This window comes from Leopardus geoffroyi, chromosome C2, assembly GCF_018350155.1.
Source record: "Leopardus geoffroyi isolate Oge1 chromosome C2, O.geoffroyi_Oge1_pat1.0, whole genome shotgun sequence".
Taxonomy (NCBI): Eukaryota; Metazoa; Chordata; class Mammalia; order Carnivora; family Felidae; genus Leopardus; species Leopardus geoffroyi.
This window is the reverse complement of record NC_059333.1, coordinates 71728571-71740604: the sequence shown is the minus strand read 5'-3', so window position 1 is coordinate 71740604 and position 12034 is coordinate 71728571. Positions and strand designations below refer to the sequence as shown.

Here is a 12034-nt window from a genome sequence, read left to right as displayed (position 1 = left end):
AGGCGTGACCGGGAAGTAGTAAGTTTCTTGTGGAAGGAACACAGGACACCGAGCTGGGTAAGTTCTCCATATCACAAAGACCGTTGCACACAAAGCTGGGAGCTTGATTCCTTTGGTAGAAACAGGACTAGCTTTGACTTTGGAGAGGGAACCTCTAAAGAGAGTATGAAAGGTAAACACTATTATTAACCAAATGACTATACTGGGATAGCTTATTTGTGTTTTGTTTTGTATTTTGCCTTTATTGGCTGTTATAATAGCCTGTTCATTACATTGGCCTGTAATGAACACATTTATTTATTGGGCTTTGCACAGATTCTTAGTTATTTCCTCAAGAACCCCTTTGGAATGAAATTAGTTAAAGGGATGCACATTTTTAAGGCCTTAGCTAGTCAAATTGTCCTCCAGAAAGGCTGTCCCAACTTCATTCACACAAGCAGTGTTTAAGAGTGTTCTTTCCCCTCTCACACCCTCATCAACATAGAAATTATAATTTTTATAATTCTTTACTTATTGATACACAGTTAGCAATATCTCATTGTATCAATTTACTTTTTTTTTTTTTGCCAGTGAAGTTTCTTTTTCATGGAAAACAGGCACTAATATTCCTGCTTTTGGAAGGCATTTATACTCCTACTTTCCTATTGGTATATATGCTTTTTTATTGCCTTGTAAGAGCTCTTTGTGTATTAAGGAGATTCTTGTTTTGCCATATATGCCATATACAGTAAATAAATTCTTTCAGTTTATTATGTCTGTACATGTCTGCCCTCCCCTACTAACTTTAGCCCCTGTGGGAAGAGACATCTTTGAATCCCCCACAGCACACAACATGGTCTCTCTTCTGTTGTCGGTGCTCATCAAATATGCTGGGAAGAATGTTTCCATTATTTTTGTCCAACCTACTTTATAAAACTCATTCTGCCCCACTCTGCAAGAGAAAGGGGATCAGTTGAATAGGCACACTCCCCTTACTCACAAGAATATCCAAAGTTGTCTTATTGCCTTCATTCATTTAACAAATATTTACTGAGAACCTTTTATGTGCTAGGCACTGTCCTAGATGCTGGGTATACTGGAGTGAACAAACTCTTACATTCTAGTTGAGGGAGACAGATGGTAAACAAGACAAATAAATAAAATATGTATTATGTTAGGTTGTAATCAATGTTACGAAGAAAATCAAAGCAGAGGGGGTGGTCAGGCAGACCCACTGCGAGGGTGGAAGGGGTGGAAGTGTTAGCCAAGTGGATATCTGCAGGAGAAGCATACTAAGCAGACTGAGCAATGCATGCAAATGTCCCCAGGCAGGAGCGTGCATTCAAGGCCTGATGCATTCATAGAACAGCAAGGTCAGTGTTGCTAGGGCGCAGTTAGCAAGTTCAAGAGGCTGGTGGAGGGGCACAGATTGCATACAGCTTTGCAGGCCATTATAGGACCTTGCTTTCTGTCTGAATGAAATGGGAAGGTTTGGAGCCAACGAGTGGCTTCGTCTGCCTTACATTATAGAGTGACAGCGCTGGCTGGTGTGCTGGGACTACACTGGAGGTGGGGGGCAAAGGTAGAAAGAGGGAGACCTGTTAGGAAGATGTTAGTAATCCAGGTGAGAGACCACGGCAGCTCGGACCAGGTGAGAGCAGTGGAGGTGGTGAAGAAAGGTCAGGCTGTGGGCGTATTTTTGACAGCAGCAACACCAACAGACTTCTCTGATGAGATGGATGTAAAGTATGAAAGAAATAGAGTAATAAAGACTGGCTTTGAGAATTTTGGCTTGGGGAACTGAAGGATGTAATTGACATGATGTAGAAGACACAGGCAGAGTAGGTTTGAGGGAAAGATTAAGACTCTGATTTGGGGGGCACCTGGGTGGCTCAGTCGGTTGAGCGTATGACTATTGATTTGGCTCAGGTCATGATCCCAGGGTCATGGGTGGGATCAAACCCTGTATCAGGCTCCATGTTCAGCATGGAAACTGCTTGGGATTCTGTCTCTCTTTCCCTCTGCCCCTCTATCCCACTCACACACATTGTCTCTAAAATAAAATAAAATTTAGAATAGAATAGAATAGAATAGAATAGAATAGAATAATAAAATAAAATATGTATGTGTGTGTGTGTGTATACATATGAAATATTGAATGTGAGATATCTCAGACCAAGCAGAGAGGTTGAATATATACATTAACAATAGTTGTATTTAAGAGGTGGCATTTTAGAAATTTTTTTCTTTCTCTTCTACTCCTCTTTCCATTTCTTTTTTTCTTAGCCCTTTTTAAATTAAAAAAAAATTTTTTTTTCAACGTTTATTTATTTTTGAGACAGAGAGAGACAGAGCATGAACAGGGGAGGGGCAGAGAGAGAGGGAGACACAGAATCTGAAACAGGCTGCAGGCTCTGAGTGGTCAGCACAGAGCCCGACGCGGGGCTCGAACTCACAGGCCGTGAGATCATGACTTGAGCCGAAGTCGGACGCTCAACCGACCAAGCCACCCAGGCGCCCGCCCTTTTGAAATTCTCAAAATTTGAAAATCATAAGCAAGTTTTTTTACAATAGAAAAAAGATTAGCCACATTTATTTTTTTAAATAATAACTTGACTTATGAGCTAGAGGGAAGGAATACTTGAGTATTACAGACTTTCTTGTGATCTGTTTGTGTCCAGAATTTGAAATTCAGGTCAATTCAACAAACATTCTCTGTCATCCTACTACAGGCCAGGCACTCTGCTAGGTTCAGGGGATACTAAGATAAATATGGTCCCTGCTCCAAAGGAGCTCAAAGTTCAAAAGGCTCCAGGGCCAACCTCAGCAAGTGTTATAATCAAGGTCCAAACCAAGAACCAGGGGAGAATGAAGGAGGGAGGTAAAGGGAAGATGCACTAAATCCCTGTATCATATAAATATCAAAACAAACGAACAAACCCACACATACCCCATACTGATCAAATAGATAATCTCTGGGCCACACAGAATATAATATTAATGTCCAATGGAAGCACAAAGCAGGTGACAGATGGGTGATCAAGTCACTCTTTACTGAAACACAACACATGTGCCAAAGGAAGTCCAAGAACATCTTTGGAACACCCCTCACCCCGACCCCCATACACTCAGGCATATGTGAGTCAGGATCCTGCTGCCAGGTCTGGGAAAAGGGCTTAGGCCAGCTGACCTCCTGGGAAGCTCCCAGGTACATCTCAGCACAGTAACTTGGCTCTAGTCTATGGGGGGCCCAGACCACCAGCAGCACTTCCCCCTTTGGCACACAACCATGCCTGGCCACAGCTGATGTTCCTTAGTCCTTCTTGACACGCAGCAGAGTCACTTGGATGGGAGGCATGTGGGTATGCAGTTCATGGAGGAGCTGTAGGGCAAAAGGAGAAGGTGGTACTTACAGCCCACCTGGCCTATGAGTTCACCACAGGCCAAAGACAGGAAGGGACAGTGAGAGAGAACGTAGGAGGAGGCCAGCAACACTCCCTGGGCCCCCCACTGGCTAAGCATGAAATAGGTGCTTCATGCACATAATGCTATTTAACCTCACAATAACCTTACAAAGCAGGTAGTATTCACTTCATTTTATAAGGGAGGAAAAAAATATGGAGTGACTTACCCAAGGTCACACAGTTAGGAACTGGAATTCACCCTCAGATCTATATGGCTCCAAACTTGTTGTTTGTCTGAGTCCTGAACCCTGAGCCCTACATCAGTGTCCTGCTCCTGACAAGAGCTCGTGCCCAACACCTACATGGCCTGATTCCTATGCCTCAGCTCCTGACCTGTTCTCTCTCCCTGGCCTCTTTCTGAACCCTGAAATAGTTTCCAGTCTGGGGGACTCAGATCTGGCACCATTCTGGCTTCCCTCTTTGACTAGGATTCACACTTGCTACTTTGATTATCAAGTGCAGTAGGCATTTGTCATTTCTTTGGCTGTCCCAATTCAAAACCCCCATGCTGTGCTCAAAGATCTCATTATGGGAGTCCTGATGGGCCCCTTTCCACTAAGAGAACTTTAAGAGCTCAGATACTTCCTCTTCTCATCCCCTAGCAGCAAGATGTGGGCACAAGAGCTAGACTGAGCTGACCTAGTTTAACCTTCCAGTGATTCATATTATCCCCATAATCTCTGACCCCAGAATTCCACCATTGGAAGCTTTGTCCAGTGATCTGGGTCTTAGGAGAATTTTCCCAACTTATACAAATATACCCCAATCTTGGTCCCCATCTGGAGCATACATCTATGGGGTGTTTTCCTGCCTAGCATTCCTATTTCCTTTGGGGCCTGTCCTTCTCATTCCTTGTGGTTGAGCTGTCACTCATAGTGGCCCTTGCAGGCCAATGAGATCAGTGTTTCCCTAGTATAATAAGCAGACCTTGGGAGAGGGAAGTGTCTGTGACTCTAGGGCTGTCACAGCCACCTTTCTGTACATATGAAGAGAGATTCTGAACAATGAAGAGCTAAGAGAGGTAGAGAAAGAGAAAATCTTGATGATCATGTCTAAGCTGCTGGATACAGCCATAACTGAAGCTGGAACAGTCATTTCTAGTTTTCTCAGCCAATAATGCCTTGCTTTTTCTGTGTAAGCTACAATGAGTTGATTTCTGCTACTTGTAACCCGAAGTCCTGCCTATCTGCCCATTAATATCATTGATCTTCTCTCAAGGGCCAGAAGGCCTGACCTTCCTAGGGCCTGAGGAAATTGGGGGTGAAGGAAAGAATTTCTTTACATAGCACAGAAGGGGAATTCCCAACTCAGGAAAAACAGACAGAAGCCAAGCCAAGCAGGGATCCTTAAACTTAGTTCCTAATTCTCTCCTCTACTTTCTTGGCCCAGAAAGTGCCCACTCACCTGCTGCATCAGCCTCTCTGCCACTCTAGGGTCAGTGAGGTCTTCTGGAGAGGCCACACTCAGCCGCAGAAGGAAAAAGCCTCCATCCCCACCTACAAGTTTAAAAAAAGCAGCAGATGAAAATATGGGTAAGTCAGTTCAGGAATCATGACATGACCCATGCTACCCAGCCTCTGTCCACACCTCTGCACATATGTGCTCACTCTCATGTGTAAATGTGTCGGTGTTCACATGGGAGCTTACATTTACTCACTGCAAAGAGAAAGAGGACTCCTTCTCTCCAATAACTGGGCTCCTTGTAGTGTCTTCCCAACAAGAGTGAAAAAGGCTCCAACCACATTCAGAGAAGTCAAAAGAGTAGTGTGAGGAAGGAGAAATCGAAGTGAATCTAGAATGTTCTCGAGGACTAGCGGTCACAGATGGGCTGTTGGGAAAGGGTCCAGACAGGGAGAATGCCTGAGAGAGGCCGGCTCTTGGAGGTGATGCCCTCAGCCAGTGCTTTCCAGTTCCAAGTTGGTGGAGGTTTCGATCCAGCCTTCCCAGTTTAGCAGCCCTGTAGGCAAGTTCTGCCTTTTGTTGAGCCCTAACCTGCTTGCCTTAACTGCCCTCTTGTAGTCATTTCCCCCTCTCAGAATACTGTTAGAACTGATCCAGTCACTGCACTTCTATATTTATATAGACCGATAGAGATATCAATATTGATATCTCATCCTTCTTGTTTTTGCTGCCGCATGCATATTTCATGGCCAGAAGATTCACAAGAAAATAACTCTGCCAGTTATGTGTATGATGGAAGCTGGGTAGTTGGGGAACAGCAGTGGGAGAAAGACATTTTATGCTGACCCCTTATGAACCTATTGATTTTTAAATCATGTCAGTGCAGTATCTAATCAACAAGTAATAAAGAAAAGCATTTTTAAATAAAGATATATTAATAAATTGAGCTTTAAAAAATAAAAGCACAATAGGAGGTTATGAGTTGGAATCAAACAGACTTCCATTTGGAGTCCCACTGCTATCTTTCTAGCATCTTTAAACCTGTTTCCTCACCTGTCAGGTGGGGCAATAACACCCACCTCATAAGGTAGTTGTGAAGGTTTAATTAGAAGAGATAACACATGCAAAGCTCGTAGTTCACTGCCTGACATCAGTGAGAACATTCAGCCAGTGCCAATGCTTCACTGGTTGTGAAATATTTTTATATGATCTCTCCCTGGAATACAAAAGATGTTCAATAAGGTGATCGTGATTAATATTTTTATTTCACCTCTCCACAGAGGCAGGGCCAGCTGAGGACACCACAGGGATGAGGCATGAGGACAGTGACAGGAAGTAGAGATGGAGGCTCCAGGCTGACCAGAAGCTGGGTTGACCCAGCAGCCTCTGATGAAGGGGCCTTATCCCTGAGAAGTATCTGTTGTCTCAGACATGTAGCTTTAAATGCCCAAACCTTTGCCCAATTTATTCATTTATTTAAAGTCACTGTCTATGGCTCCAAGCCCAGCAAGCCCCACTCTTATGGGGTCCCAGCTGCTCAGGGGGCAGCAACTTGGGCCAGACATTCACACAGTGCCCCTCTGTGTGACTCTAGCTGAACCAGAGGTTTCCAGAACATGAGGACTGTGGCTTTTGAATACAATTTGGGGCCTCACCCGGCACACAGTAGTTACTCAACCGTTAATATCACAGAAGGGCCGAGTTGGAAAGGATGTCATTGTTCATGCAACACAGCCCCCTGCAGTTACTGGTGGAGAAACTGAGGCCCAGAAAGGAAAAGGACCTGTTCTAGGCCACTAGATTGTTAAAGGCAAAACCAGGGTCTCAAACTATTTCTCCAGACTTCCAACCCCACAGTTTTTCCATATGCCTTCCTAACTCTTCCTGTTTCTGATTTTGGCAAGAATCACTAGAAGATCATGAAGACGTGATCTCAGAGACTGGGCTCAGAATAAGCCTCCAGATCCTTCCTTCCTCCCTATCCCTTAAGCATGTAGACATTCTGGAAATTCCCAACTCCAAATCCCCAAGATCACACCTCCAAAAGCCACTTACCTGCAGTAACTTCTGTGGTCCACCTTGTCTGAGCAGTGGTGGGCATGGCTGTTGGGGGCTTCCATTCAGTCATGCTGGCTGTCTTCAAGGTCTTTGCTAAGGCTGTGGTCTTGACTAAGGTGATATTTGCCTCTGGGCTGCTGTTGGCCACAGTCAGATGCACAGAAGGAAAGGTGTTCCTGCTGATGGGGATGGACCCATTGGTTGTGCTGTCTGTGGTTGAAGTCTCTGAGGGGGTGGAGTTCTTGCTAGTGGTTGCTTGGATGTGGCTGTAGGCCCTATCTGAGAATCCAGCAGGGGGAGCCACTTTGCCCACAGTTGACCCAGTCCCTGTGGAGATTGTAACTGAGACCTCGGTGTGACTTGTCTCAATAGAGAAGGCTGAAGTTTCTTCCAAGGGGTTCGTGCTGACTGTCACCAAAGTTGTGCTGGGGGTGGTGGTCTTGGCTGCTGCTGTTTCTCCTTCTATGGTGCTATTAACAGGTAGCGGGGTCTCAACTGTGGTCTCAGACTGTGGTTCTGTGCCTCTGGCTCCTGACACAGTCTCAGCAGATGTCATGGTCTTGGTGAAGTCTGATTCTGATTCAGTGGAATCAAGCAAAGCTGACACCTCAGAGGCTGACAGGGCCTTTCCTCCTGTGGGATCATGATCTGTGTCCAAGGTCCCGGGAGTGGTGGCAGTTGTTTCTATTTCTACAACGCTGCAATTGGTAACCTCGGTGTCGGTGATGGTGTAGGCAAGCAAGGCTTTAGCCGGAACAGTGGTGTCAGATGCCAGGGCCTGTGAGGTGGCAATGGCCATAACTGAGCTGTCAGAGAAGGCACTGCTCTCCAAGGTCAGGGCCTCGGCTTCTGCAGAGGTGTGAGCCAATGTCAAGATGTCAATTACGATCCTCTTTGCCTCTTCTGAGCTGTCATCGGTACAAAGGGTGTCAAAGACAGATTCCACGAGATCGGTGCCTATAACCGTCTCAACTGTGGTCATTTCAGTTCCTGTGGGGCTGCCACTTGCAGCTGATGCCTCCATAGGAGTGGTGATCACAACCATGAATTTGGAAGGTATCATTTTTGTGAAGGCCCTGGTCTCTGTTGAAGGAAAAATGGTCTTGGTTTCCCTGATCTCTGCATCTGAAATGGTGCTGGCCAGGATTAAGGTCCTATCAAAGGTCTGGGTGCTCAGGGTTTGAGTTTCCAAAGGGATGTGGCTTTGCACGGAGGTCTCAACAAGGTCAGTCGTCTGGAAGGCTCCCTGTGAACTTGTCTTGATCCCCGGAGTCATGGTAGTCACTTCTATGTGGTTTGTTGTCACCAAAGGGCCTGGTCTGCTGGTGCTAGGGCCTGTGTTGGGTAAGACCACCTTTGTAAGCCATGAGTCCCCATGGACTGACTTCACACAAGCCCTTGTGTTTATGGCCTGGGCACTACTGGGAGGAAGGTGGGGAGGGGAAGTTGTTTTTACTCCATTTTTCATCTATACATACAAGAAAGAAGGAGGTGGTATTGGGAAGACCAGTCCCATGTGTCAGCCATGGAACTGGGATCACCTGACGGATGTCCTCTGATGACCCACTTGAGGTAAGCAAGCCTCAGAATCTAGTTGATTATTGGTCTGAAGCCATCAGGGGGAATGCGTGGGGCCAGGATCCAGCTTCAAGGGGGAGAAAAGGAGGCATAAGTCTAAGTGAATCAACAACTACAGAGCAAAAATCACGACTCCCAGAACCTTCTCAAAGAATCCTTGTCACTTTCCATTGATACTTTACTCATCCAGCAAATGTTTCCCCATGGAAGTGAAAACTCTTCAAATACAGGAAACATCTGTGGTTTTGTATTTAGAGGTATCTGGGAGGACTGGGAGAGAGGAGCCTCCAGAGACAGAGTGGGTGGTGGCTACTGCAAAAGGGAAGAGAGCAGACAGAGTCCTTGGGGCTCCAGCAAGGAACCCTGGGGTCCCATCATCTGATGTGGCAGGGATAAGATCCCAGAACTACAGAAATGATGCACCAGGCATGTTCCACTGGAAACAGGGAGCCAAGTGAGGCAAACTTCACTCCTTAGAGATGCCACTAGCATTTCTCTACAGGGCAGAGCATCCCTGTTCATTTGATGGACCCTGTGACGTTGTATGCACAGTGGGCCGAATGGCACCAATGGCCCTGGGGAGGCTACAGCAGGATCTTTTTATGGGCTGACAAGCATGCCTCTCCCATCTACTAAGGAGGAAGAGTTCCCTCTGTAAGTGGGCCAAGGACCCTTTCAGGGAGGGTTACCAGATTTAGCAATTAAAAATACAGGGTGCCCAGTTAAACTCAAATTTGAATTTCAGCTAAACAAGCAATAATTTCAGTGACAAATAATGTTTGCAGTATGTGTATTTCTTACATAATATTTGAGACATACTGCTAGAAAAAGCTTTCTTACCTGACATTCAAATTTAAGCTGATTCCCTGTGTTTTATCCAGTAACCTTACTCTTGGAAGGAAAAGAATCAAAATATAAGCCCTCCTTTTCAGGGTTCTGATGGTTTGAGATGGTCTTTACTGAGATCTACTGGCCCAAAAGTATCCAAGGACCCAATGGAAGTACAGGACTAGTTGGTCATCTCGTCCCTGGCTGGCTGTCAGGACAGGGCCCCAGGTCCTCAGTTTGTCCATTGTGTCTCTCTCTGAACAATAAAAGAGCACTGGGCCAGGAAGCAAGAGACTGCGTTCCAGCCCCAGGCCTATTGCCTACTAGCTCTGGAGTCCAGTGACTAACTGGTTCAAATCCTGACTCTGCCTCCTACTAGCCAAGTTAGTCCACCAGGCCTCTCCAGGCCTCCATTTCCTCCCTTGTGAAAGAGGGTGATCATATCTGCCTCGCCATAATGGTGAGGACCAGAGGAGAAGGGGGATGGGAAAGTCTTATTTTCCAAAGACTGTAAGGGATTACTAAGCATCCCTCCCAAGCCTTGTCTTCTCAAAGAGTCACTTGAGAGGACACAACCAACTTTAATGCAGTGAGAATGTCAGGCTGTCCCCACATGCATATCAGGTCAGTCATGGCATTCACTCTCATTAGTTGTTCTGCAATCATGCTTTTACAGGAATATACTTTCTCCTCCCCACTTCAAAGCCCAAGATATTTCTCTGAGCTTCCTCAGTCCCCACACAGTGAAAGCAAAGCTGTGTCAACCCACCCAGCCTAGAGCCCAAACAGTGGTGCTCTTGGGGTCTGACCATCCACCTCCCCTGAAGTATTTTCTTCCTTTTTCTGGAACCCTGTGATACCATCCTGCTGTGAAACCTCCTGACGCTTCCAACCCCGTAGCTTCTTCATACCCCTTGGGGCTCTCACAACCCCACCCAAGTTTCTTACCCACCAGAGGTCTTCTCAAACACAGCAAAGCCTACCCAATCCTCTACAGCTCTAGGATGCTGCAGCTTTCTTGGTCCATTCCTCAGATCAAAAAAGCAAAGAGGAAGGCATGTGTACTATAGATCCTAAGTTTGAGTCCCTTCTCTGCTGTTTACTCCGCTGCTTACCAATCATGTGACCCCGGCCAAGTCTCCTGGCTCAAGCGTGCATTTTTCTCGTCTATAAAATGGAGCTACAGGTACCTATTTCATAGGGTTGTGAAGACTAAGTTCAATTAAATGTAAAATGTGCAGCACAAGCCTGGCAGGTCATGAGTGCGTGCAAGAGACAACATGGTCCTAGTGGTAGGCACATGCGGAGTAACATTCTGGCTTTGCAGATGAGTTGCAAGATGGTAAGCCTCAGTCCCATCTTGTGGAGAGAGACGGGTAATAACAAGACCCGTGTCTCTCTCATGAGGTTACTAAGAGGATTAAAAAGATGGTGCATGGGAGCATATAGGAAGTCTCGGTCCCTTCCTCTCAATTTGGCTGTGAAACTAAAACTGCTCTAAAAAATAGTCATCAAAAAAAGAAAAAGATAATGCAGGATGTTGATAATGAGGGGAGATTAGGTATGGGGGGGTGCAGAGGTTATATGTGAACCGAATCTCTGTATTTTCTGCTCAATTTTGCTGTGAACCCAAACCGCTCTACAATAAAAAGTCTATTAAAAGAATAATAAAGACAATGCATGTGACAAGCATGGCACAGTTCCTATGACACATCCATGTTAGTCTCTTTCATAAAAGCCCTGCTCTTCTCAGAATCCGCCCTCCCCAGGCAGTCTGTAACAGTTGGACTTTTCACACAAAAACTGTTTTTTAAAGGAAATCTGGGCTAGGAAATAAACTTGGAGGAGTTGGAATCTTGTCAAGCTGCTTTCTTTGGCTTTAGTCAGATTTATCCCCTGCCGGCACCTCCCTCGCCCCTCCCACCCCTCCACCTCACACACTCCCCGCAGAGACAACCAGCAGCCAGGGCACAAGGACATCATTCATTCTACGGGCTGCAGTGTCATACGTGCGTAAGCTGACACACTGCCATTTGCATACTCTTTATCAACAATAGTAATACTTCAGATATAGCTTTATGGTTAATTCTAATTAATCAACCACAAAGGGCTGCCGGTACAGAAACTCACACCCAGAGCCCTGTGAGGAGAGCAGCCCACACCTCCTTACCTGCAGAGCTCCCGGGGGCCCCAGCCTCGCAGCAGAAGAAAAGGGGTAGAGCCAGGCCCCAGAGAAAGCCCATCCTAACAGGAGCTCCGGCCATCATTGCCCAGCACGTCTGCCCAAAGCCTCTCACTGCCACCTTTTCCTGCTTCCTCAACCCAGAGAGGAGGGGCGGGCCACCTGCCTTGGTGTGGCTGGGTAGTTTCCAGAAGCAGCCAGGTGATCATAAATGCACAGGCTGAGAGGTAGCAGGGCGCATGTCAAGGGCTGTCAGCAAAATACCCCTGCTGCCTCCCTGGCTCAGTGACCTCTCCTCTCTGAAGTTTGATTGGAAGATATAAAATCATTCCCACAGTGATATTCACCCCTCAGTCCTGCAGCCAGGGAGGCCATGGAAGATAGTGTTCCACATTTCCCCCCTTTCTACAACCCTTCCCTCTTCTCCCACCCCTTGTGCATGGGATTTAGGCTTTAATTCAGCACATCTGGGTTTCATTTCTAATCCTACCCTTTATTAGCTCTATGACTAGGGCAAATTAAAGAATCTTTCTGAAGCTCAACC

General features: G+C 46.2%; 1 protein-coding gene across 3 annotated transcripts; it reads right to left on the bottom strand.

The window, feature by feature from the left end:
• Positions 1-3011: 3011 nt before the first annotated feature.
• On the bottom strand, positions 3012-11647 carry MUC20 (mucin 20, cell surface associated). 3 transcript variants are annotated; one of them, XM_045502413.1, is made up of 4 exons: positions 11479-11647; positions 6900-8237; positions 4848-4939; positions 3012-3404 (listed from the first exon to the last, which is right to left on the bottom strand). In XM_045502413.1, the coding sequence occupies exons 1-4, from the start codon at positions 11573-11575 to the stop codon at positions 3351-3353; spliced, it is 1581 nt and encodes a 526-aa protein (XP_045358369.1). In that variant the 5' UTR covers positions 11576-11647; the 3' UTR covers positions 3012-3350. The 3 variants fall into 3 exon arrangements, with proteins under 3 accessions (XP_045358369.1, XP_045358368.1, XP_045358370.1); XM_045502412.1 differs by having other exon boundaries at positions 3012-3361; positions 11479-11645; XM_045502414.1 differs by having other exon boundaries at positions 3012-3361; positions 6900-8320; positions 11479-11560.
• Positions 11648-12034: the final 387 nt, after the last annotated feature.

Excerpts from the sequence above, each read along its gene's own strand:
- MUC20 (XM_045502412.1), bottom strand. The coding sequence starts at position 11,575 with ATGATGGCCGGAGCTCCTGTTAGGATGGGCTTTCTCTGGGGCCTGGCT. Across the intron at positions 4,940-6,899 it reads GACCACAGAAGTTACTGCAG|GTGGGGATGGAGGCTTTTTC; the intron begins GTAAGTGGCTTT and ends TTAAACTTGTAG. Across the intron at positions 3,362-4,847 it reads CAGAGAGGCTGATGCAGCAG|CTCCTCCATGAACTGCATAC; the intron begins GTGAGTGGGCAC and ends TTTGCCCTACAG.